The sequence below is a fragment of the Lepeophtheirus salmonis genome, chromosome 13, assembly GCF_016086655.4.
Source record: "Lepeophtheirus salmonis chromosome 13, UVic_Lsal_1.4, whole genome shotgun sequence".
NCBI classification, from domain to species: domain Eukaryota; kingdom Metazoa; phylum Arthropoda; class Copepoda; order Siphonostomatoida; family Caligidae; genus Lepeophtheirus; species Lepeophtheirus salmonis.
This window is the reverse complement of record NC_052143.2, coordinates 28,275,260-28,302,519: the sequence shown is the minus strand read 5'-3', so window position 1 is coordinate 28,302,519 and position 27,260 is coordinate 28,275,260. Positions and strand designations below refer to the sequence as shown.

At 28.0% G+C, this 27,260-nt stretch overlaps 1 protein-coding gene across 41 annotated transcripts in view; it reads right to left on the bottom strand.

Moving 5' to 3' along the window:
- Nucleotides 1-27,260, bottom strand: part of LOC121127702 (uncharacterized) — a 281,992-nt gene that overhangs the window by 144,588 nt on the left and 110,144 nt on the right. For 6 of the 41 annotated variants that reach the window (XM_071893139.1, XM_071893155.1, XM_071893142.1 and 3 more), the window contains exons 1-2: nt 2,545-2,767; nt 2,357-2,465 (exon numbers count right to left, since the gene is read on the bottom strand). The exons of 21 other annotated variants lie outside the window; for them this stretch is intronic. In XM_071893139.1, the coding sequence (XP_071749240.1) occupies nt 2,357-2,413 (57 nt within the window). In that variant the 5' untranslated portion in view covers nt 2,414-2,465; nt 2,545-2,767. Of the gene's footprint in view, nt 1-2,356; nt 2,842-27,260 lie in introns of those variants that run through there. 14 more of the 41 variants (XM_071893127.1, XM_071893140.1, XM_071893141.1 and 11 more) reach the window with 7 other exon arrangements.

Genomic DNA, 27,260 nt, shown 5'->3' with positions numbered 1-27,260 from the left:
TTTTATTGATATTATGTACATAAGTATTCTAAGGAACAATTGTATTATTGCACAAAATACATCAACCCACTTTAAAAAGATAATTTTCCATTGAGATTGTTTTGTTCCTTAAATTTAGAGCCTTCAGCATACGTATACGTTGTTGCAATGTTGTAACTGGAATCAATTATAAAAAAAAATACTTAATAAATTTTTCAATTTAAATATCTTATTAAGTCCCCTATGAATTACAACATATAGTTAATATAATTATTCCGTAAATATAGTGTACAATTGAAGATATCTTTATTTTTTATATTTCATCAGTATATTCTCTAAGGACGAATATAAATACACTTTCCAATTTACTAACAAAGAATTATTTGAACCAAGATGAGAATGAGAAAAAATATATGTATAAAAAAACATTAGTCAAATATGCTAGCTTGCTATTTTTACAATAGATCAAAAAGTAACTGCATTTTTTTATCTTAATTACCGATAAGCTTTCCCATTCCCCTCCCCATTAAACCATGAAGCGAAAAAAGGAAAATATACTTGATTCTTTGATTTTGGTTAATAAAAAAAATACTAATTAATATTTTACATTTAAAAAAAAATAAAAACCTCAATTTGTTCATATGAGATAGAAAATGCTCGTAATTATATGTTATACTATTTTAAAGTATAAGTATATGAAAAAAAAAAAAAAAAACTTATTTTCAATTATCTAATTGAAAATAACTTAATTATAACTCTGCATTTATCTTCACGAACCAAATAGTATGATGAATTTCACACTATATAACATTTCTTATGATAATATGTTCAACATGTCGGAGGAGATGCATAAATAACAGCCTTTAAAATGTTAAACTACGTTTCAAGACTTATTTAAACTATTTATATTGATCATTAAAACATAAACTGCCTTTGATGTATTACAACTGAAACTGAATTAATCTGCGCATGTATTAATATTATTGTTTTGAGTGGTAAATATATTTCCTATCAAAATGGTTAAATTTAATTATGCAAAATAAATAAAACATCAGTGGAAAGAAACAACTAAAAAATAATGAGGTCTCAAATAGTGATAATAATAGATCAGCTGATAGTTTTTCAAAATAAATTACTTTACAGCTATTTTAGTATATCATACATTTGATAAAAATTTGCTGTGAATATATTTTTTATATTAATTGGTTTCACCACTAGGGAATATGGTGCAACTACCGGATATAACTCTTCACCATGAATATGAAACTTTCTTTTTGTGTGTCAAGTATGACTGATTTTGATAAATAGCAAACGACTAAATTGTCTCATTTTGTATAACTAATATATATTTTTAAATCAAAAAATATTCTTAAAGTATTTTCAAATACTTTTAAAATGAACCAAATTATTTTTCTTTATATTTTTAAACATTTTTTAACATGGAAAATAATTATGTATTAGAGTAAAAATAATTGATTAAAATATATTTTTTAAATTATTGTAAAAATGTTAATTTCATAATAATTAGGTTATAAAAATTTTATATAATATATAAAAGAATATAAGGCCCACTTATCTTTTTTTACTACATAAGGTAAAACATTTTTTCTTAGAAATTATGAAATTCTTCGTTAGACTATTTCTTCATCTCTTTGAATATAAAATAAGCCGTATGAAATTATGCCTCTCCATAACACATAGATACTGATAGTTATCTGACTTTGTCTAATGAAATCATTAAATAGGATGAGTAACAACCAATATTATACTTTTACAGAATACACATATAAATAAATATAGTGAAAATAAACAATGCACATTTAATGCAGATGTTCAAAATTACTCAGCTCCCTTTATAAAATATATATATAATTGTTTTTGCCTCCAAAGAAAATGTAGTTTAAATTATACTAGCACAAATGTTATTTCAAGACATAAAAGTTAATCTTTTTTTTTTTTTTTTTTTTTTTGGTAGCTCCATGGCTTTCTTAAAGTATACTTAGAAAAAACATGGGCTGTCTAGAACAAATTGTTTTGTGTATTAATTTGATACTGAAATGTGATGACTAAAATGATTTTACAAAAAATCAAAAACATAAAAAAGAAATATGAAGAGCCTGTAATAAATGATCATACGTACAAATATATTAAAAGTACAATATGCTTTAGTTTTCTTACTTAGAAAATGAATGTCATGAAGTTTAATGGAGAAAAAAAAAATATCCGGTAGGTGAATGAGGGCAGAAAAGAGTGAAAGGCTTTTGATACACTCATATAATAGACTAGCAGCATATAAGAGGCCTTTAACTGTCCCCACAAAAACCAAGATTATTATTATTTTTGGTGCTCTTTATTTTCATAATCACTTGTATCTTACCTTATCCACATCCAATGCAGGACACGCACGGCATAAACTCCAAAATTGTGATATCATGACGTAATTTTGATAAAGTGTGTTTCTAACAAAACAGTGTACACCACTACAACTAATAAACAAACAAACGAAAGGTCTAAGAAACGATGACTAAAAATAACTATAGGCAAATGTAATATATTTTTATGTACATAAACTTCTCAATGTCCTGTCTTCATAGTAAAACACATTTGATGAATGAAAATGTTTTTTAATATTTTGGGAAATTCCTCAGTTTTCTTCTTCTTCTTCCTTAGTTTTTATTTTCAGCTGATGATACTCGATTGCAATGAATATCAAAACCCTGATAAAACTGCATTATAAGGAGGGAGAAATATTTCCCTTCTACTTCCTTCTACTGTGCTATGAAGACTTAAGACCACAACAATAGAGCCCCCATTACCATTGAAAAGAACAGGCGTGCGCCCACACCCTTTTAACGCTCACTCGAACACGACAATAACAATTGGTACCCTTTAGAATGAAAAAGGGGACTTTCTGGGAGCGGCTTTTTTTGCCTTTCTCTTCATTTTTTATTATGCTTCATTGCTAGCTTCTACTACTCCTTATGTATATTTCTAGTAGAGCCTGCCCGCAATCATTAGAAAACATTCCTTCCATACAGTAAGTTTCATTGCATGTACATAGATATACACACTTATATATATGTAGTCTAGATCCTTAAGATGAACCCTTTCCCCGGTGTGTGTGTAATATGTATGTATACAAGTTGTAGACAAGTTCTTTCAATAAAACAACAGCATGAGTGATGTAAACTCCTTTAAATATCTCCCTTTCCCCTTGACAGGAAAATGATACATCTGATTTAATATAAGAATATGGATGTTTTCATTTTTAGGAAATATGCTTATACGTATTGAATGACAAAGTTATCACTGTTTTTGTGGCAAAAAGGAGTAAAAGAAACATAGGCAAAAAAAAAAAAAAAAAAAAAAAAAGGGGGGTAAGAGAGTAAAAGCAAGGATTGGGCTATTTTGTACATACTTCTCCCCCCCGTCTCCCCTTGTTCCTTCTTCTTCTCTCTATTCAATTCAATTATGATTTATAAGCAAAAAACTAGGATTGCTTATTTTTTTGTCATAAGAACAAGTTATTATTCAACTGTGAATGTGTCATCCCCAAGCTTAAGCTCCTTTGCAATAATGAATTTGAAAGGCCGGATAAGAAACTCAACATACATACAATATCTACTCATGGAAAAAACAACAACAAAAGGGGCGTGTGAAATATATAAGTATTAAGATCAAAACGTTGAGATAGTCATAACCCAAAATATAAACATCTTTCTCTTTCTAATATTTAAAGGATACAAACTAGAAAAAATATTAAAAGCAAAACTCCAGTTTTGAACCATTTGAGTCGAATTAACATTCCAATAAATTCTTCTCCAATCCAATCGGCTTTATTAACAAGTAAAGGATTGTTAGGTTTTTCATGAAACAGTTTTAGTGTTTGAGAGGCCAATATTTTTGCAAATTAAAGTATATTAAGTCATTATATAAGGTAAAATCTGACTTGATTGGTTTACTTGTCAGATTTATTTTGTAGATGAGCTCAGTTGTGTGGGACTTGGATACAACTGTGTCGAGGTATGTTTTGGACTCAATGTTATCGGATCGGATTGAACTTGATTTTTTGGATTGGGTATAAACTATATTAATAATCTGATGTACATAAAAAGTAGATCTCTAGACTAGGGGTTCCATTTAAAAATGTATAATATCTCAAAATTTAAGTTTAAAAGTAGTCAAAGGTCCATAGTACATGCATTGTACCATATTTTCATTATAATATGTAATTTTATTGCTCTGGGTATACAATACACATAAAGACGGTCTTCAGTTTATATATTGGATACTCCAACTATATACATATACCTAACAAAACATAATGACTTTTAGCATTACATAATTTAAAAAATTGAGAAAAATATAAAAGACTCTAAAAATGTATGTAGGTATTGGAATTTTGGTTACAATTACAATAAATACTGCTTATATTAAAGATGTTAAACTCGACAGAATCTTTAAAATTAATAGATAATTGACATTGTCCAAACTATTAATAATACAAAATAATTTATATATAAATATGTTAATCCACTTTAACGGTAACGAATTAGCAAGAAATTTAATCAATTGTAGAAGGAAAAATGACCCCCTAATTGTCAAGAACATGATATTATAGGCTATTTTTTTACGGCTATCTTAAATCCATTAGTGTAAAAGGTATATGCTTCCTTCAAAAGAAGGATTAAAAAGGCTATTGAGGCTGAAGGAAAATATTTTAATTGAATGGATGTAGCCGTCCATTATTTTGTTTTATTTATATATAATATCCTAAAAAGTAACGATTTATTGAATTTTTTGTGAGAAGATTTTTCACCGATTTCGTCACCGGATCCTGTATTTCTCTCTAAGGGAAATAAAATAACTTTTAAGTAACATTTCTTGCTATAGTTCAAAATATTACAATTTATCTAAGAACAAAATAATTTTTTTTTTTTATTAAACTACCGACAATTTAATCATTTTTTTAAATATTATATTTTTATCTCAAACATATTTCAATATTTCATCTTTTATAACATTTGAAAAAAAATAAAAATAAATAAATATTGAAGAGAGTAAAATAATGATTCCACATGTTCTTCTCCCTATTATTGCGTTGCTGCATCATCAGCAATATATACAGAGTGGAGTACATTATCAGTGATTGTGGGGTCATGCATGATAAAAACTCTTTACATTAATCTCGCTTTGTTAAAAAGGAGGATGTTTGAAAATGGTATTATAATTTGTCAAATAGCTTAAAAAAAATGACTTTTTTTTTTGATACACAAGTAAAAATGATTTTTTTGGAGATGAAAATAGAAATACATTTCTGGATTTGGTTCCTCCTTCTACATTGCATTCATATCTCTAAAATTGTAATTGTAGCCGTTTAACTGTATAAGTATACATATATGGATTTCGTTACAACAAATTAGTTTATCAATATTTTTGTAGAAAAGAAGGGAATTTTTCAGTTGATCAAGATAATTTAGTAATCAAGACGGTTTTATTCATAGATTTAAATAATATTATAATTGAGTAAGGTCCAGTTTTTGTAGTTGCTATTATCATTACTCTTGAAGAAAAAACATATAATTATAAATTAATCACTAGTGCACGAAAAGTAATACTGATTTTTTTTACGAGAGTTATCAGTCTTTGACTCGGAGTATAACTAAGTACGTAATTCCTGCTTAAATCATTGCTAGATATGGAGTAGAGGTAGTATTTATTTCCTAAATCTCAGAGTTGCTCACAGCTAATTTAATAAAACGACATGACAACTAAGCTTCTCTTCTTTCAAACATTATTTAAATTGTCAGAGTGACCACTTTCATTTTTGTTCTCTCATTTTTTTTTTTTTTTTTTAACTTCAAGGGGGGATAATATTATTTTCATATATGACCCAATAAAAATAGTAGATTTCCTTCGAAAAGGAAATTTTTTGACCTTGTTAAGGGTTGGGAACACAATAAATAACGTAGACACTTTTTTAGGAGAGGGGGTTAGAGAAACGTCTAAGAAATGAAAGCATGGGATGAGGAGTGAGAAAAAATGTCATACATTTAAGTGCATGCTTTGTACATGGCACCTTTCTAGGGCAACAAGGTGAAAAAAGTAAAGGGTCTTGAGGCCTTATTCTAAGCCTAAGACTTAAAGAGTATATCCAAACACTATATCCAAACATACGAGTAAAATTCTATAAGAGGATGTATTTTCTCATACTCATAAATGAATCAATGTGAGTTACATAGACCTTTTAAATGAAAGGGCTTATAATTTTTTCGGGTTTTTTACATGTACAATACAGGGTGCAACAGAAATTATTTTTTTCATAATGCATGGCAATCAAACTGAAGAAGAAGTAGTGGAGTGGGACTGGTTTCATTTTAAAGGCAAGATTCTAAAATTTTCATAAAATTACGGTCAATTGCTATCATACGTTGGAGAAGTGAAAAACGTACGTTTACCTTCAAATAAATATAATATGTTATAAATTAAAAACTAATTACAATATAGCTAATGAGTTTTTATTGGTGCAGTTAATGAAAGTCATTTTATAATCTTCAAAAGGGAATTTTTTAATTGATTTTCATTATATCAAATTTTTAAAAGTTTTTGAACGCAAATAACTCCATAAATGATGATGCTAGAGAGTTAAATTTTATGCTATAAATTCAATGTTATGTAAAAATTCTAAATTAGGTTATTTGTCCAAATCAAATCATTATGAGCAGATTTATTTTAGAAAAATCAACATTTTAGAGACCTTTGCAAAATCCCCGATAACTAGTTATAGATCTTATCAACAAATCCTCCACAACTATAAAAAAAGATTTGTCAAGAATAACCATTTTTCTTAAACAACTGTGTGAAAAAATTTATTCAGAGACTTAAAAAAATGAAATAAATCATTGGGTATTATAATAACCAAGTTTGGGTTTATTCAGTGTATAGATAATGGGGGACGTCACTAATCTAACATGATTATTTAAAACTGTGTTTCAAAAAAACAACTTTAAATGTGTACTATTATTATGAAACAAAACAAAAATTTTGTAATTTATAAAACTTGTTGTTGCTACACTTATGTAAGTAAAACAATTTCATGTTTCATTGTTTATGTATCTCTTAATACCTAGATACATGTATATTTATTATATTTACTTTCATAAAGGTATATATGTAGATGAGAAAACGTAATAATAGTTTACAACCAGCATATGTACGTAAATTCCTGAAATATTACTGTAAAATATTTGCAATTAATTAAATCCAATGTGAAAAGATGAATTTTACAAATTAAAAAAAATCCAATTAATGCAATTTTTTTTACAGCATACAAAATCATTTATACATACATACATTAGCGCGTACACACGCTGGTTTTATATTCATGTCAACCTTTTTTTTAATATAGGTTTATTATAATATTTTCTAAAGCATATAGGGACACGTATTCATAATTACATTTTATTTTTTGCAATAAAAAATAATCATATCGCTTCAACAATAAATATTCTACACATTTGTATACGTGTAAACATCTCAGTAGTCTCTTAAGGGAGTAATAAAAAGAACATTAGTAAAAATAGAGATACAGAATAAATGTTTTGTAATTTTATTATAGTCTTTATACTTATATTCTTATACGGTATCCATTTTGACATAAAATATAAACATATTTTACAGACTTTTACAAAAAACATTAAACATAGTTGGATTACTAAAATAATTACAATATTAAATGAATAAATTATATTATCTAGAAACGGAAAAATACTTTAGCTATATGAAATAGTTAATTCAAAGAGCTTCAAAAAGTACCGAAGAGAAAACTGATAATATTGAACTACCGTGTTTTGAATAGAATATTTCTAACCTATAATACTGTTGTACAGAGTGGAGACCCAAAAATTACAGTAGCTCCCAGTTACAATATAATCCACATTGTTTTTAATTACAAGATTTCGTTATGCAACCAAACGGCAGCTAAACAAAAATAAACACGTTTTATTTTCATCCCATGTCTTTAAGTATAAAAATGTCAAATAACAAAAAGTGCAAATCCATGTGCAATCTTCTCCACGACAGAGTCAGTATCGAAAAGGCTTCACAGACTGTTGACTTCTCCGCCCAGACTGCTTAAAATATCAAAAAGTCGATTTCAACCCCATTCAGGCAAGAAGAACCAAAACTTCTGTCAAAGACAATATGGCTGATTTTTTAAGTGTCTTGGAGAAAAATGTATATAGCACCTCTCATCCAAATTTGTATTCGCTCCAAGCTATAATCATGGCAGCGTGCGACACAATGAACACGGCCTTCATCATCAAAAGCTGAATATCTGTTAGCCGGCTTGTCGAGTCTTTTATTGCTTGTGAAAAAAGACTTATTGAAATAAAAATATAGCTAAATATAGTATTTAAACATATCACAAATTGGCTTTGAGTTATATTTTCTTTATTCCATAAAAATCTTATTTTCGTAATTAATCATGTTACTGCAAATTTGGGTCCCCACTCTGTAAAAGATATATGCTATTATGCCATGACAACGTACGACACCTAGAAAATTCTAGCTTCATTTCTGTATAAAAAATTGTTCTATCTGTAACTCTACCAAATGGCTGAATTAGAAATAGTCTTTTATAAAGTAACATAATTGATTTAGTAACATCATTCAAATTTATTCCTTCCGCCATCCTAAACAAAAAGTTTTCGACCCTTCCTGTAAGTGCTTGTGAATTGCTCTTAGTGACATTTCTTTTATATAATTCGAAAAGAATAGAAAATTTCGATACTAATTTTGGAACCAACGGTATTAGTATTGTGTAAACACTAATTGCAACCGTCCCCACCGACTCTTGCAATCATCCACGACAACATACTACATTCAAATGCAATTTGTAAAAGCTATTAAGTAGTAGTATTATTATCTCTAAATAGATGTAATCAATAACAAATAAATGTGGTTGTATTGTTTTTGTACAAGTTTTGTCGTGCATTTAAATTTAAGTTTGAAGATTTGTGAAGTAATGTTTAACCTTATATTACTTCAATTATAGTGAAGTCATATGGTCGTATGGATAAACTAAACAAAAATAGCATACACTGACATTTAAATAATAAACTAGAAAACAATATAAAGACACTAAGCATTCAAATTCAAATAAGAAGATTTGATTTTCTAAGCCATAGCTAAGTTGTATAAGTACATATATGTACAATGTACATATTAACGTTCAACAGAATAGTATACATAGATTGAGGAGATGTTGTTAGATCACACCACCTCTAAGAAGAGGGTTTTTATCAGTCTATCTTTTTCCATGCTTAAATTCAACATTATTTTAAATTAGTAGTATAAAAGCTAAGTTATTGCGCAAACAATATATTTGTACTTAAAATTTATATAAAACTAAGAAAAGCTTTAAATAAAAATAGCAAAAAACAACCTCTTTTTTCAAATATTTTTTTTATAAGTTTCCAATAATTGAATGAGGCAATTTAGGAGTAAAAAACACTCTTCTTAACACATGGCTATAATACTAAAGAAAATTGAAATATTGAAAATTAAGGAATGCATTTTCAGTAACATGGTCTGAATTTATAATACTTATTTAAGAGTATAAATGATTAGTTTATGTAAGAATGTATTTTATTGTTCTTCACATACAAAATATTTTTTTTATATGTATATTATTAGTCGTACATACATCTAAAAGTTTTATCAGGCTATTTAAATACAATAAAAACATAATAACAGTTTAGATTAGATTATCTTCACGCTTTAAGATTTTTAATCCTATATACCTATTTGAAGGTCATATGTAATCAATGATAGCAGATTTACTAAAAAAAATATAGCACAACGAAGGAGTACAAGATTCTTTTTTTTCTAAAAAAAAAAAACCCCAACAATCGTTTAATTTTCAGTGTTTATCATTCTACAATTTCTATCTGAGAAATATTTCAACAATCCCTCTGTAAGACGTGGCAATGAAGGTTCATTATTATGATTATATCTTGCTTAATAAATATTAAGGAGCTTTCTACTTTTGTATCCCAAGATTTCGGGAGGTCTAAAATTTCATAACATTTTCATATATCACAATAATATTACTCAAAAACTCTCTGGAATATAAAATTTTCAAATTCCATGGTGTCGGACGAATGTAGTTCTTAGCAGTCCTAAAAAGCGGAAAACAAAATTTAACTTTCACAAATACCGAATCCGGGTATTTTGAAAATAGATTTATGTATAACCATACCTTCTAGGCAGCTCGGATTGTCTGTATTTTCGAAAAAATGTTTCTTTGCTACGTTTTGATGAATTAAATCTATGGTAGTGTTCTATTCATACGCTCGCGTTCCCTACCATAAAACACGATGAGCAGAATCCCATGAAAATGATATTTTCTAGACTGATCCGTTTTATAAAAATGGCACACATCATCAGAAGAATGTATAGAAGAGTACTTGATACAGTAAGTCTCAATTCCAAGGTGGGATTTTTAGTTATGTCAATAAAAATCTTCTGATATCTCTGGGGGATAATAGAAGATAGTAGAGTTAGCCCACCTCATATAATTTTTTTGGCCTTTTCTCCTAAAAGAAGCAGAGAATGTGTCTTATATAAAACCGGGGGAACTTTTACAGCTCCATACAATTCAACTCTTGTCAAGAGATTGTATTTTCCTTAATAGACTTACTTGTTTAATAACAAATTACAAAGTGTTGTCCTATTTGCGTAAGTTTTATCGTGTCTTTGCCATTCTATGCCTAAAATTTCAAGCCTAAAAAAACCTTTTAATCTAAAAGTTTAGACTAACAGTTGTGCTTCCAAATCCCTGCTGGGGGAACAGAAGTTTTAGTTTTGAATATTATCAAGCCAGGACTGGTGGGACTATTTTTCAAAAGACTTTAGAATGACTTCAACTCATTTAACTAACTGACGCTCAGTGTTGGCTTCGACAAATAATGTGACATCATCTGCATAAATATCAAATAAACGATTGGGATTTGCCTAAAGAAATTACAAGGCCCCTATATCTCCTTAAAAGATATATACAAAATTCTTCAATAGCGTGAATAAATAACAAAGGTGCTGCTGGGCATCCTCGCAGGCAGCTCCTTTTGAGAAAAATAAGCTGACTTAAACAACCATCGGTTTCAATTGTAGATAATCCATTATATAGCAAGGCTCTTATAGGATTGAAAACACTTAGGCAATAGCTTTTAACAACCCGAAGTATATAGCTCTGTTTAATGGAATCAAATCCCTTGTAGAAATCCACCACAATGATTGGCCCAAATTTTTCATAATTTTATTGTAGGAATCTTTTGAACTTTATCGTCACTGCTTTTTGGTTCATTAGTATTATGACCTTCAGCATTTTCTGGAGGAACTTCCTCTTCTAGAACTTTTAGGTAATCCGGACACTTCTGATACTTAATTGGACAGCTTTTAACAAAATGACCAGTTTCATAATATTTTGCAAATGTCTTAGGTTGACTTGAATAAATCATTCTGGTTTTGAAAACTTTGAGTGAAAGAAATCGTGGTAAATCCCACCTATGGATTTTGAACAATTGGTAATAGTTCCATATTTCCCTAGTAATAAATTAATTTTTTCATTTATGACATCTTCGTTTGGGGAGTGAATTATAACTTTTCTCCAAAATGATAGAATTTCCTGAAGGCACTTTACGTTGAGTTTTTAAGATCCTTAATATTCCTTCGATTCTTTTGTTTTTTTCTGCTACTTTCCTGATGACATACTCATCTTCAACGTAAGCAAAGGCAACGCCAATTTTCAAACATGAATTCCTCGAAGTATAGAATGATCCAGCTCAAGAGTAACAAAGATTAGGTTTTCTACTTCTATATTAGTAGGACACTTAGGTGAACGATCACTTTCGGTCGTCTTATAGTCTATTATAATCTTGTTTTAAATAGCCTTTGCGGACAGATCTTTTTTAACTTATTTAGATTATTATATTGAGGGTGAGACTCACTTGAAGATTCATTCATTTTTAGCGATTCATTTCACAAGAAATTAGTTGGCAAACTTATAAGGAATCACTACAAAAAATCTGTTTTCCCGTAATTCAAGAAAAAGATAATAAAATTATCTGATACTAGTGGATACCCACTTCTTATTTCTTATCTATTAATATCACAACCAAGATACTTAGAAACAAAGTAGGTAATTCATCCTTTTATTTAACCTTGCCTGGCAGATATGACGTCAAGGCGATAAATAAAAACGCTCCTCAGCTGAATTAAGCATATTATAGTTAGCTGTTTCTGTTTACAAGTTCATTAATTATATTTATATATCCAGATCATATAAATTATAATTGTGAATAATATCAATAGGTATCAGAGAAATATCTTAATGTCAAATATGTGCAATAGTTTGCTAAATTATGATATTTACCCGTTTACGAGGACCCAAGAGTGTTCCTAAGAAGACCAGGAAGCTTCCGAAATATATTTGCAATCAAATTCGTAAAATGTGGATATAGCTTTAGTTCATCTCCCGTTCACTATGTGAACCCTTAAGGCAGCCAATTAAGATCATCAAGAGTTTAAAAATATTTTCAATTATATCCAATATCCTCTTTGAATATCGCTGGAAGGATGTGTACTTCTCTGTTTATTAATATGTCACATATGAAATGGGTGGGTATGTCCAATAATCGTAAATAGCTTTTGGTAAACTTCTTTATTTCCAGTCCATCCAACCCAAAAACCAATTTACAAATAACTGGATAAACAAGGATACTAATAATATATGGGGATAATAACAATGTATTGATACTCCTACTTTTTTAAATATATTTACAATGTTGAAAAATTTCATTAACAATTATATAAAAGAATCTTTTAATAGGTCTGAAGGTTGTCTTAACCCGCCTTTGGAAACAACTTTGAGCCAAGGAGATACCTCAGATATTTCTAAACTAGTTGTTTTTTCCACTAATTCAGGATACTTATTTTGATATTTATTTGCAATCCATCCACAAACATAAATAAAATCCTGACTTTCCATGAAATTTTGTTCTAAAAGGAAAAGAAAAACTTTTTCTGCTAGGCAAGATTCAGTCTAGGATTGCCTTTTAAAAGATAGAGCCATTGACAAAGATATGCAATCCTCCGAGTTATGATGTTGAAATACCTCTTCTTTTGCGATATATGTAGGTTCTAATAAATTTATGGCAGCCATATCTTAAATTTCTTCATTTTTGCTTCTACATTTAACAGGAGCATTGGGAATAGAAAATTCGGCTTGCTTACCCAGCATTAAAAGTCGAATGCGATTAAGAGCATCTACTGGACTAGGGTGCACATTAAAACCACTTATTTGACGCAAGCGAGGAAACAAATTTCCTTGTGAATCCTGACTGCATCAAGATGTTATAATAAATTCTACCTCATATTTATCTTGTAAGTAGGGAAACGTAAGAAGTAGAGCTTTAGAAATAATGATCATCCCTCTCTGAAAGGCCCAACCATACTTTATTTCCACATTTTTTCACTTTCTCCATTACTTCTATACTTTTTCTAAAATACTTTTTTGCTCAATATAATGATATCCACCATAAGTGCACTTTAATTTTTATTATCATATTTTTTTCTCGATGAGAGAACAGTGTACCAACTTGACATCATATTGATAAAAGCCTGTTGTTCATCAAGATCTGGTCATTTCAGTCTTATGAAGCTGGAAACTTTATGATTTACTAATTGAGTTCCCAAGTACACCTGCTGACGATAGTGACCTTTGCAATGCATATGTATTAATGGAAATGTAATGGAGTCAAATCACATGGCTTTTAAACCATTTTGAAAAAGTTATTTCGTCAGGGCTCCATCTTTTGGAAGATTAAATCCACTTGTTAATAAATTATTCCTCACATGTTTAATTAGATGCGATGGATCAGCCATAAAAAATATACTTCTTTCCAAGTCATCTGTAATATTGAAAAATATATAGGATAAGTATGTCGTTAAAAAAATACATTTCCAAATACCAAGATGAATAAAAAAAGGTATGTCTTTTGATATGCCCAATTCTTTCCATAGCCTTTGGTTTGAAGGACCCATGTCACTAACTGTCTGGATTACTTTTCCACCTTGTTTTTGTACTTCTGATATGCATTAAAATAAAAATTCAAATGCCAAGTAAATGGATTGCTTCCATTGGTGCTGCAAAAAACCACGAGCGAATACCACTTACATTTGCTTAAATGGGCCGATGGCTTGGTCCAAAGAATGAATATATTCAATTGTTTCAGCAATTTTAACCACATCAAAAGATAATACGGTCAAATCAAAATTAGTCATGCATTTATTCAAGGAAAAGTTTTTCCTCATTACATCTAGGCTGTTCCATAGGAATCCGGTACCTAATTTAAAATCTTTAATCCAATTCGATAGTGTAGAGGGAGCGGGCAGAGACATGAGTTTTTCTGTCCCAGAAACTTATAACACCTCAGAAAAATCGTTCATCTTGAGAAAAAATTCGCAGTCGATTTGTCTTCCCATCAAGAAATTAACTTGAGATCTACTATAACCTTTCTCTAAAAGGAAATCTTTTACTAATTTTTTTTTATTAATTTTTTTTCCTCTTTTCTCCCGCATCAAAATTCTTTGAAGATTTCGAAGTTTTACTTTGTATCTTAGAATTTCCATCCGGCATTCATAATTTCCTTAATTCTTTTTTTTGGGAAGTAGTTCTTGATAAACAAATAGATTTCTCAATTGTAGATTCAATATTTTTTTTCCCATTGGTTCATCAATTAACTCTATGTTTGTCTCCAGTTCTTCAATGAATTCTAGGTTTGGATAAGATTCCATCTCTTTGATGTTAATTGATTCTTCCATAGTGGGCAATTTGGTTTTGGAATATGCGACAGAGTCTTGAACAAATTCTAATGGATCACTTTTAATAGATTCAAAAAAAATTAATTGATAGTACAACATCAGTTTTTAGCCTCCTTTTCAATGGTTTTTGTGAATGCAATTTATCTCTTAAGCTTCAATGATTAAAATTATCATCATTTTAATGCTTGCCACAAATTCTTGATGTCTTTGGTTTAAACGACTTTTTCAACTCGCACAAATCAATCCAAGTCTGTCTAAGGTGATGATTGGATGGGAACAAATGATAGGAAGTATCAATATATCAAATATAACTAGAAAAGTATGAGGAAATATTATCTATGCTCTGATTGTCACCTCTATAATGTGATCATGATTCTAACTCGAGTCACAATAAAGTATAATTAAATAGTGAGTTCAGGCTCGACTTGGAATCGAACTCAAGACTTGACTCAGGAACGTAATATATAAATATTAGTTGCAAATAGCAACTATTACCCATGAATTGGTTTGGAAGAAAAAAGCCTTTTCCATTCTAAATGGAAAAGAGCAGGCCAAATACTTTAGAATTAAATCCCACTTTAACAAAAGGAATTTGAATAAAAAAAAATGATATTGTTAAAAATATTTTTGAATCATAATTAGTGTAATCAACAATGATAAATATTTCTGAAGTATTATTATCAACAATTACATATGATATACACACTTATACCTATATAAAGACAAGAATTCGACAGCTGTCTCCGTTCCTCAAATAATCTTAAGTCAAAGTGACAACCATTTGATTCATAAAAATTTGAAAGAAAACACAATTGAAAGTCTCAAAATACAAAATATTGGTTGGGGTTATTTACTAGCACGATATAGATTTTTAACTGCATTTCTTAGATGATGCATCTCCAAAAATAAAAATAACAGATAGAATACATTGCCGCCGATCTTGTCGATTATAGACATTTGAATTCCATTATATATGCACGATATCTTCATTTTAAAATATGAATATATTAAGAGGAAAACAGTTAACAGTGTTATCAAAACACATTCTCTTAAATTTTAATGAGTTTGTCAAACGTGTCCTATATTTGTAGATACATTTAGTAACAATGTACTTCAATTCACTAATGATTTATTGTATTCTCAATATGTAATTTTAATCTCATTAAAATTTAATTCATAAAAAAAGTTAGTAATTACTGAAAAAAAATAAACAGAAACAAATTATGTTCATTAAAATACTTTTTTAAAGTATTACATGTCCAGGGCTAATTCTCCGTTCCTTTAAATATATAGCAAAAAAAGTTTTTGCAATATAAAAAATATTTATGAGTTATAATTACTAATGTTTCTTTTGTGGCATAATATATATTTTGTACTTATTTTATTGGGTATTAAAAGGAAAGTTTATAGCAAAAACCTTTTCCCCTGCTCAAAAGTAAAGCATTTAATAAGTCATATGATAATTTGTACAAGGTGATTATGAAGCATTTTCGATCTAATGTAATTTTATAATTCGTAAAAGTAGCTTATTTTCTAGGATAAAATATTTGTACATATTTATCATATCAAAATTACGAATACAATAAATCACTTTTTTATTACAAATATTGTAAATTATAAAATAAATTAGTACAAATTATATCGAAATATATATATTTCAACAACTATATAAGAAAGATTTAAAATAAAATTGATGTTTTTTGTATTTATTTATAAAAGTTGAAATTATATTTTGACATTTGCAAATCAAATTATAAATACATAGTTGTTTTCTATTCTTATAATTGTCTAACGAAACAAACATCTTAATTGTAATAAAATTTTATGAATCAAAATATTTAATCTTAAAATTGAATATAACTAAAAATTTATTCATATGAATTTTTAATTAAACTGATTTCTTAATTATTTTTTCTTTTTTGCCACGTCTAATAACAAAATGCCATGAACTAACAAATTTCATTACTACTTTAAATCTTTGACTTTTACATGTTTAAAATAAAAAATAAAAATAAAACATTTTCGTTTTTTTTAAATTTTTGACATTTTCTCACGCACACATTATACATAATTTCATTTTCTTAGAGTTTTTTTTTTTTGCTACATATTACTACTTTATATTTCCGATTTTTTTTAACACATATTAACTGGAGTACATAAAAAGATTTCAAAAAAAACAAAAACATTTGAGCTCGTTGTACTTAGGGTTGCAACTTGTAAGTAAATGAATTAAGTAAGTCGGATTTTCAATTCTTGACTCGCTATTTGTTACTATTTGTAGCCCTTAGTTTTTATCAGTAGAATTGTAGAATCACAGGTCAAGTAGAACATTTTCGTGGGGGTTATCTCTTATAGTCTTGAAGTGATTCATCTACTCAAATTTTATTACTTTATAAAGAGAAAGGGAAATAGAGAACAGCAAAGACTTCTAGCCTTTTGTTTTTTACTAATTACCAAGAGTTAGTTAATATGAGCAGAGTAATTAGTTATATTTATACTAATTTTAAGAAATTTCTTTTTTCTCTATGGATTTGATAGACAATCTTTATTTAAATGCAACTGTGTGTGGGTGTGTTGATAAGTCATAGCCACACTAATTAATGGATTTTGCTTATATTTTTCATGTATTTTTTAAGGACTACAGATACAGTTCTGGTAACATTTTTTTTGGCCTTCAAGGCCATTACGGCGTTAAAATAGCATTTTTTAAATTGTGACTAATAAACGCAATTATTATATAAAACAAAAATAAAGAGCGTAAAATTCTTATGATTATTTTCGCTGCGTGCTTTGACATTTTTTGAAGGAGATTATAAAGTCTAGAGGAAAAAAATAAAGAAAGAATAGAACAACGTATTTTTGACCATAACATAACGATTTAGGTCTTTTTTTCTTCTTCCTTCTTTAAGCCTTATGATCTCTTTAAAAAAAGTATGCAAAGATACGTATCAACATGCAGCAAAAATAATTCTTAGAATTTTACACTCTTTATTTTTCGTTTTATATGAAGCGAAATATTGCAGAATTCATTTTAATTTCTTAATATCCCAGACAACGACGATCAAACCCACTATAGTATATATCAAAGTCAAGTCCTTAACATATATAAACAGTTATTTTAAATCGGGCAAGAGTCAATTAATGAAAATATATAAACAAAAAACATACATCATCTCTGATTATTTCAAAATGTTTTTACTATATTTTATTTATCCTGATAAATAAAATGTATCCTCCACTTACAATTAACAAAATAAATAAATTAAGGCTGTTTAGTTAGTTTTAGAGTAAGTAATAACATTCACAGGGTCAAAGAGAGACTAAAAGTTGTACCCTGGCTACCAAAATTTCTATACAAATTGTTCAAGTGATCATCATTCCAACATTTTTTAATAATAATATTGGATCATTTACGTCGTACTTGCTGTATAATTTTTTAATTTCCTCCTCAAGCCTTAGTATTTGATGCAACTCCTTTTTATACCTTTTCCACTCATATAATCAATGTACCTCACATTAAAATTGTATTTTTAGTTTGATCATAACAATGTTACGTAAAAATCTTGTTTTTTCTCAGGTGGTATTATACACTGTATTAAGTTTGAGAACCACTGAATTTGAACAATTAACTTTTTTGTTCACTTTATAACTATAAAAAATTTGCCCTGCAATTGATTTCAGAAATGATCACTTAGTATAAAGTATCTTATTTATGCATGCTTATAATATAAATTTGAAAAATAAAAAGTACATCCGAATAATGTGAAATTATTAATTGATTTATTTTTCCTAAATTAACAAATATATTCTATAACTTATACTATAATTGGAATAACTATTTTCTTATACATATACTACACATACATATATATGATACTTTACTACTTAGAACGAGATATTGCCATGTTTAAATTAAATAATATTACTTGTGCCATAAATAAGTTGATTTTATTATCATTATAGTTGTAATTTCGTTGAAAAGTAATCATTAATTATAAAAATATATGTGTGATATAGGTACTAACAAAAAATGTAAATAGGAGAAACTATTAATCACTATGTTTATTAATGTGGGATATACAGAAATTATGCATACTGCATCTAATTGTTTTATTTAAAAGTAGTAAGATCCATTCAATTAAAGTACGAGGTGTTAAAAATAATTATGGTTTTTTTTTTTTTTTTTTTTTTTAGTTATGCAAAGTACTATTTACTACTCAGTTTTAGTATTTACTTAACCTTCCGTTAGTAATTTTTTTTATAACGTGGTTGGTTAACAGGATAAAAAATAAAACAGTTAAACAATTATTGTTATTACGTCACTACCTATTCCTTTTGATGAGGTTGCGTGTATTATAACTAAATATAGCTACAAAATTACATTTTTGAAGCAACAGTTGTATTCCTCAATTCTTACATTAAAAAAATAAGAACCAAGAAATTAAAAAAAATATATATAAAGGAACAACTTTTAAGCTAAGCTGTTAATTAAACTTCGATAAAAATTTGCAAAATATACGAATAAACCCTAAAGAAAGCATTATTAAGATAAATTACATATCATCAAATTTAGTATTTCAGGAGTATACTGAAAAGTATTGTCGATAAAATGTAGATTCAATGAAATAAGAAGCATTTTTATACATCTATGGGTATATAATATCTTAATTCACTATCAGAGGGTTAATACGTAATTATTCAAACTTTTTGAAGGCCTTATAATATGGATTCATCCTTCTTATCTGATTTTTAACAGATTCTATTATATCATTAATAGAAAAAGTGAATCTGGCCATACGTTGAATCTATTTTATTACATTCAAAAATAAAATTTCAAAAGCTACTATTAAAGCAAATCGTATTCATATTCTATAGGATTAGGTAGCTATTGCTTTTTGTACTTAGTTTATAAGTTAATTTCAAAATTATTGAACAAATGAAATATACAATCGTATATATTTATATCAATATCAAAATATTGACTTTTGGATAAATATTTTTTTTATTTAAACACAAATGTATTTTTAAAAATAGTACAAATTTTTATATTGAAAAAATATATAAGACTTAATCTTGAACAAGTTATATTCATAATACAATTAAGAATGTGGTTTGTAAAAAAAATGATTGATGTGAATATTATGAATTTAATATGGAGATTTCCTCCTAAAAATATAAACTTATCTTTTAAAATTTTGTGTGAAATAAAACCACATTATTTCAAGTTCAACATTCCTCTTTAAAGGTAAACTTGTTTAATATATAAAATACACAAATAATATTATCTCGTGTATTTAATGAAGAGAACATAGATAAATTATAATTTTTTAAACTCTTAGCAAGGCAAGAAAATTAAAATATTGTCTTTTGGGTATTACCTCAAATGAAAAAGAGACTAGAAGCAGTTTGTAGAAATCTATTTTTCTTGAACATCACAATAGCTTCATCGACAAAATTTACATTATAATTGTGTAATGAAAATTATTGAAAAAAGTCAATAATTTGTGTCGTCTTCCTTTAAGATAAGAGATAATTCTTTACCTTAAACCTATTTTAAATGAAATATTATATCACATATTATTAAAATAAAGGATACATATCAAATTAACTCCAGTTAAAAAAAAAACTAATTAAATAATTTTATACGTTAAACTGGAAAATAGCTATTAATTATGTTGTAAAATGAAACCAACCTGTTATAAACATCATATTTATTTAAAAAAAATTAAGGTTTTTTAGATTAGTTAGTTTTTTAAGGTTGTGAAGCAAAATGCTCCGTAATACATTTATGCATACATATATTTACGTAAAGTAATGTTCCTTACAATTCATTATATGGTAAATGGGGTTTGCATGTATTAGACACATTTTTCTTGATAATAATATATATTAGCGTTTTATAAATTGGACTAACGAATGGGGTTAACATGTTTATATATTTGGTATTCTTTTTCTTAAAAAGGATTTATTAAAATTTAATTTTTTAAGAAAGTACTTTTTGTAATTGTAAGTTACTCATCGAGAATAAATATAATTGTATTTATAAACTTGCAACTCATTTTATATAATTTTGATGATAGTGTTGAGTTGACTTATTCAATTGAGTCAAGTCGAACCAAAATGAGTCAAATTGTTAAGGATCAACTATAGTCGATAAATTAGAAAATAAAAATATCTAGTAGCAACGCATGTTCATTACCCATTTATTATTTCAGACATGTTTTTGTTTTGTTTCTGAGCTGCAACTGTCCGTTACATAACTGTGGTATATATTTAGTCCATTTCCCCAAAGATTTGAAGAACCTCATTAGAAACTGTGATTGATTAGAAAACCACATAGAGACACTCGCGACTAAAAACTCAAAACATTTGACAAGGTTTCGTGATAAAAATTACAAAACCTTTTCCATAAAAGTCAACGCAAAACTAATTAATAATCACAGGCAAGCCCAAGACACTAAGATTATTATCTTTAAATTTTTATGAATTTTTCTTATTTAACGATATTTAATTTGAATTTCATATTTAAAATACGGATTTGCTTAGTCTGAGTTTGATTGTGGCTTAAAACTATTCTTTTTTCTACTTCATATATCTATTTTATTATAATAAAGAGTTTCAATTTAGCCTTATTCATAATTAATATTTATCAAGAATAGCAAAAAATATATTTATCACTTGAGTAGTGTTTTTGTGCAAACTATTAAAGGTCTTATAGTGTAGCGGCAGTTGACTATAATTCATGGGGAGGTTGTTACATAACAAATGAATGTGTTGTTGACGAGAAAAGTGAGGACGTTGTGAGCTTCAGCAAGAAAATTTTGGATAATTGTGTACTTTTAGGGTATTTTTTAGGCCCATGGAGGGAGGGAAATCCTGAAATTTATATTAGTTTTAGAATGATTATTTTATTTTATTTATATTATACAGTATATTTATTAATTTTTTATTTTGTAATTTTAATTTCCTATAAATTTAAATGTATTTGTTATTTTAACTATTTTATTTTGAAAAGTTTGTTTTATTAATTTGAATAGTAAACTTCTAGTTCATTTTCAAGTTTTTAATATAAACACAAATGAGCTAATCTGATGATCTGTAATCTAATCAAATGGGATATTCCAATTAAACAATACAACTTTCATATCAAGATAATTTAATGAAATTTTCAGGAATTACAAAATACAGTATTGTGTAAAAGATGATAGTTTTAAATACATGCAATTGAATTGTATAGTCTGAATTGTGCGATTAACCAAAACAACGGATTGAAAAAAAAAAAAACACGGTGAAAGATTTTCAATTTATCTACATTAAATATAAATGACGTCAAATTGATTGACCTCATTTAAGTAATGAAAATCCAACATTTCTAGACTTCCTCGAACGCCGCCTGCAAGTTTTTGTCTCTCAGTAAATTGGTATTTTGTAGAATACCTACACTGTGTGAGTCACAGTGTTCCCCTTCTTCTATCCTCGCGGCTTGTATATCAGACCACCATACCAGTAAATTCGGAACTGTTGAGTTCGCAATTACATATATCTACTGTACGAGTCATTGTGTTCTCCCTTCTCCTATTCCCCTGGCTTGATTATCGTCTATCACATACCACCATAGAAGTAACATTGGAACTTTTGAGTTCTTAGTTACGCATATTGTTAGCTTTAATTGTAGCTAATATTTATTTTTTATAGAAATGAGAGAATGTGCAATAATTGTAAGTTGTAAGGACTATTGATAATCAAACCTACTTTATTATATTCGTGTATCTATAACGATATATACCAACAAAAATTTATATATAAAAAATCCATAGGGAGTTTTGCAGTTCCACAGTGCTATTGAGAAGCCGCCTCTGGTCTTATATTTGAATATCATTTGCTTAACATTCAAACTCATTGGCTTAATTATTATTTCTTGTACTTCGTTTCAATTTCCATATTTTATAGGACTCAAAATCATTATTACTATGTAAACAACCCACTAAAAATTCAATTAAAATAAAAAAAAAGCAAAAATGTTAAAACTTAGTCCAAAATTAAGTTGCATGTGTTATTCAATCAAATAAAAAAACTTATTTAAGACATATACAAAAAGATTCATCAATTTTTCATTGTCTTTAGAAGTTATGGTGCTCACAATTATATAAAAATGATTGTCTGGGAAGATATATTGTATCAACTTCAACGGTTTTCAATTATTCAGGTCACAAAAAACAAGAGGCTCACTAAAGGCAAGAATTTAGTTAGGATCTCATACTCTGACTAATAAAAAATATTGGTGATCAAAGGATTTTTTTTATCTCATGAGCATAATAAATACCAAATATTATGATTTTTAATTTCATTACGTTTTTCCTGTTTTTGATGTAAGAATATTATGACATTGAAGTTAAGAATGTGAAAAAAAATTATTAATCCTTCAATTTTTTGGAATTCCTCCAAAAGTTACAAAAATAATTTATATGAAACACTGTATAAGAACAATAATAAGGTTCTCTAATAAAACTATTATTTTTCTTTACAAAATCCATTTAATTTTGGGATATCTTTGGATTTTATTATATATATATATATAATCCACTAAAAATAAATATAGAAACTTTTTTTAAATGGAAGATGTGCTTATAAGTAAATTAACATAAGGCGTTGTTTGTGACTTTTTATAGCAACTTCCCTTTACAAAGCATAGAAAAAAAGTTTTTAATTATTTGATCTTCACAAGAGTTTTATATTTTAAGCCAAACTTCCATATCCTTTATAAGAAACAGTTTATATTTTTGGTTTTAAAAATTGACATAATAGTATGTTTCAACTTTATAATTACTGAATTTATTTAAACAATGTAACTGTTAAAAAAAGTTCTCTCTGATTGAAATAATATCGATATTTACCTTGCTTACTCAAAATTTCACTTTTGTTGCCAACACAGTACAAAAATTTATCTATAACTCACATACTTAAATAAAAATGAAATTTTTTAAGTAAATATATTAATCTAATATTGAACTCCATATATTTATATTGTCCACTTTTTTACCCATTGATTTTAAAGTACTTAAAGAAAAATAAATGAAATTGTAAGTCTTTACTATTAAAAACTTTTTTTTAATCCTGTTCATCAAAAATGATACATTTATTCAAGACAAATAATAATATAGGTATGTTGCTTAGCGTCTGCATTCTGATTGGCGGAGCTGAGTGAAGTTACAAATATTGTATTCACTCAGAAATGAAAACAATAATATTAATATAACCACGTTAGCAAATAATTTATCAAGGTTGTGGATGATATCACTCTCTGCAATGTCGTAGTTTGGTCAAGGGATCTCGACTCTTAAGGCGAGATTTAATGAACAAGGGTTTAACTCGGTGCATCCCATCTCTTTTAATTGAAAGATCGTTCATTGTGCAGGTACCTCTTCTTATCAAGGTGACTTGTGACTAGTGACTTCTGACCTCGTTAATAATTGTCCCTATACATAAATTCCGACAGCTCTTCCACGGAATCATTGTATACTTCTACAAATAAGAACTATGGAGTTGCATAAAACAACAGAATAATCGACTGAGATACCCAGTGAGGAGAAGAGAGATTTCCCGTCACCACCCACAGCTCCTTTGAAATTATTGAAAGTCAACTCTGCTTCGTCTCCTACTCTTAAAAAAACTATTCCCTTAATAAGAGTCCTTCAGTGTCTTGGATGTAAATAACACTGAAATCACTCATCTTTATCACATTTACTTTTATTACATTTATAAGTTAGACTTCGTGATATACGGTCTATACCGTTAATTATATAAACTGGACACTTCAAGCTCACGCCTGATAGCTTTATTATTACAGAGTCACTTGTCATTGGAAAACAAGTGGAACATGTTTATAGACTGGCGAAGATAATATCTTTATATTTTGGAAAGCAAAGCATATTCTACTCCGCTATTACTTATAAATTCGGAGCTGTTAAGTGATTGTGTGTTTTACAAAAATATATAATAAACCTCTTAACTTATGTTCTGAAATATCTTAATGTCATTGAAATTCCCAAACTTATTGAGTCGGGAATCCTTCTTCACACAGCCAAATTGATTGTCCCCACATTGGAATATTACTCTCTCAAAGATCTAGGATCTCAACACAAATAAATAAATTATTTCATGTTTTCCATACTAGATAATTATAAGTAGAAACAAAAAGTTAACTATACAATTTTTAGTTTCTTTTGAACTCCAAGTTCCGTATTTAATTAGATAAATAAAATAAGAATCAATATACAAAACTACAGGCACATTTGATCAAGTAGAAATATATTGTACAATTTCTTTATATATGGGTAGAAAGCTTATAACTTAATAAGCTTAATAAGTCGAACATTTAAAAAAAAATACAAACTTTCAATCTGGAATTCTAACAAGTTTTATTTAGGAAACAAGGAGAGCTACGTGAAATAAACTTTTTACAGATGTTGGCACATTGTTGCCATATTTAATCCTCAATATAGCCTCCATCGATTTTGATAATGACCGAGATACGCCGCTGGAAGCTCTCACAGGTGCTAATAATGTAATTAGAGCTCATGCAGTTCCAATGATCATCACTAGAAGCCTCGAGAGTTTTGAGATTCGGCGCCCTTGTCCAACAGGCCTTGGCCTCCACATGTGACCAGGAGAAAAAGTCTAGTGGGTTTGCATCTGGCGAGAATAGAGGTCCCATTGTTTTCCAGCTGAACAGATTATTCATCTCAAAAAGGGCCATGTAATCTTTGCTGTGTGTGTTGGTACACCATCTTGTTGAAGTACCACATTCAAGCTCGGATACATTCCCTGATCCAAGGAGTCAACTTAGTCCTCAACATCTCGATATTGTCAGTAGCATTGACCCTCTACCTTGTTTTGAACCAAGTTAGTTGCACCGTCATTCCATTGGATCCAACAAATCCCAAACTCAACACTGATACTGGGGACTTGTTTTCATCAGGGTACAGGCTTCTTTTCGATGCAAATACCTTCTTTAATAGCCTTTTTGGCGTTGTAAATAGTCTGCTTGCTTACCTTTGTCAAGTTTCTGATCTCTGTTGGTGTGTGTTTTGCTCAAAATAGAGAAGCAATCTTAATTCTTTTGTCTCTTTGTGAGGCCATTTTGCGATTGATTGTGTCAAATTTGTATATGTACAGTTGTATTAATTTAATTCAGAATAAATTAATATACTTAAGACCAGTTTCATAAAAATACTCACAACTTGTCAACTGATGCCAGGAATTATGAATTCCTCCAATTTGTTTTTTTAATCATCTCTTTTATAGGCATCCAGATTTCAACTACACACCAGGTATATGTGAAGTTCAATATTCGATTAATAAATCTTGTTAAGAATTTGAAGTAACATAAAGCTATAAATTTTCTTTTTTTTTTTCTTTTTTTGCGGAAGAAAAATAAGAAGAAGGGAAAAAACATTATTTTACTCTTTTCTTCTCTTTGCCTCATTCTAGAGAGAACGGATTAGAAAAGATAAATTAATTGACTGCAACACAAAGTCATTTTGTTCATTCGTTATATATGTAAAATAGTCAATATATCTATACTTTTCAACCTAAATAAATACATGGTATGTTTGTTTAGAAACATCCCTAAAATATTTTTTTAAAGTCAAATATAAAAACTTATAACTTTTAAAATAGTACATAAATAAAAATTAATGCAGTGTACTAATTCACGAGAAAATATTGACTCTCTTTAAAAAAAAATACCGGGAGATTTTTTAATCCTCTATGCCAAAAAAAGAGAATGATAAAAAAATACTTAAAAGTATAGTCGTATATACCATTTTAAGTGTATTTTTATACCTAATTATAATTATCTGGTGCATATATTGCATAGCAATCTATAGACACATTAATTTAATTCAGGATAAATAAATTACTTAAGACGAGTTTAATAACAAAATATTCAATAATAAATTTATTTATAAATACTAGTACGTTAATTCTAATTAATCATAAACAAACAAATTCATTAAAATGATCACTTAAATAAGTGTTTGCATTGAAAATGGAAATAATAGAGGTTACAAAACGAAATCTATTATTCATCAAGATAGGGATTTAGTCATGTGTATCTGACGCTATATAAGTGCAATGGGTTGACGCTAGATAGTGTTAGAAAGATAAAATTTCGTTATAGAAAAATTTTCTTTGAGAGTTTTGTGTTTGTTTGAATCCACATTGTTTGAATGTGCGTCGTCAAAGATTAACACAAGCAAAGATAAAATACACCATATTTTTTGGTTTTTCTTCGATAAAGGCGAATTTAGAAGCCAGGCAGCTGAAAATACGAATAGTATTTATGTTTCTGTTTATAATTATGTTTATTATGTTTATAACAGCCAATTATGTAGTAT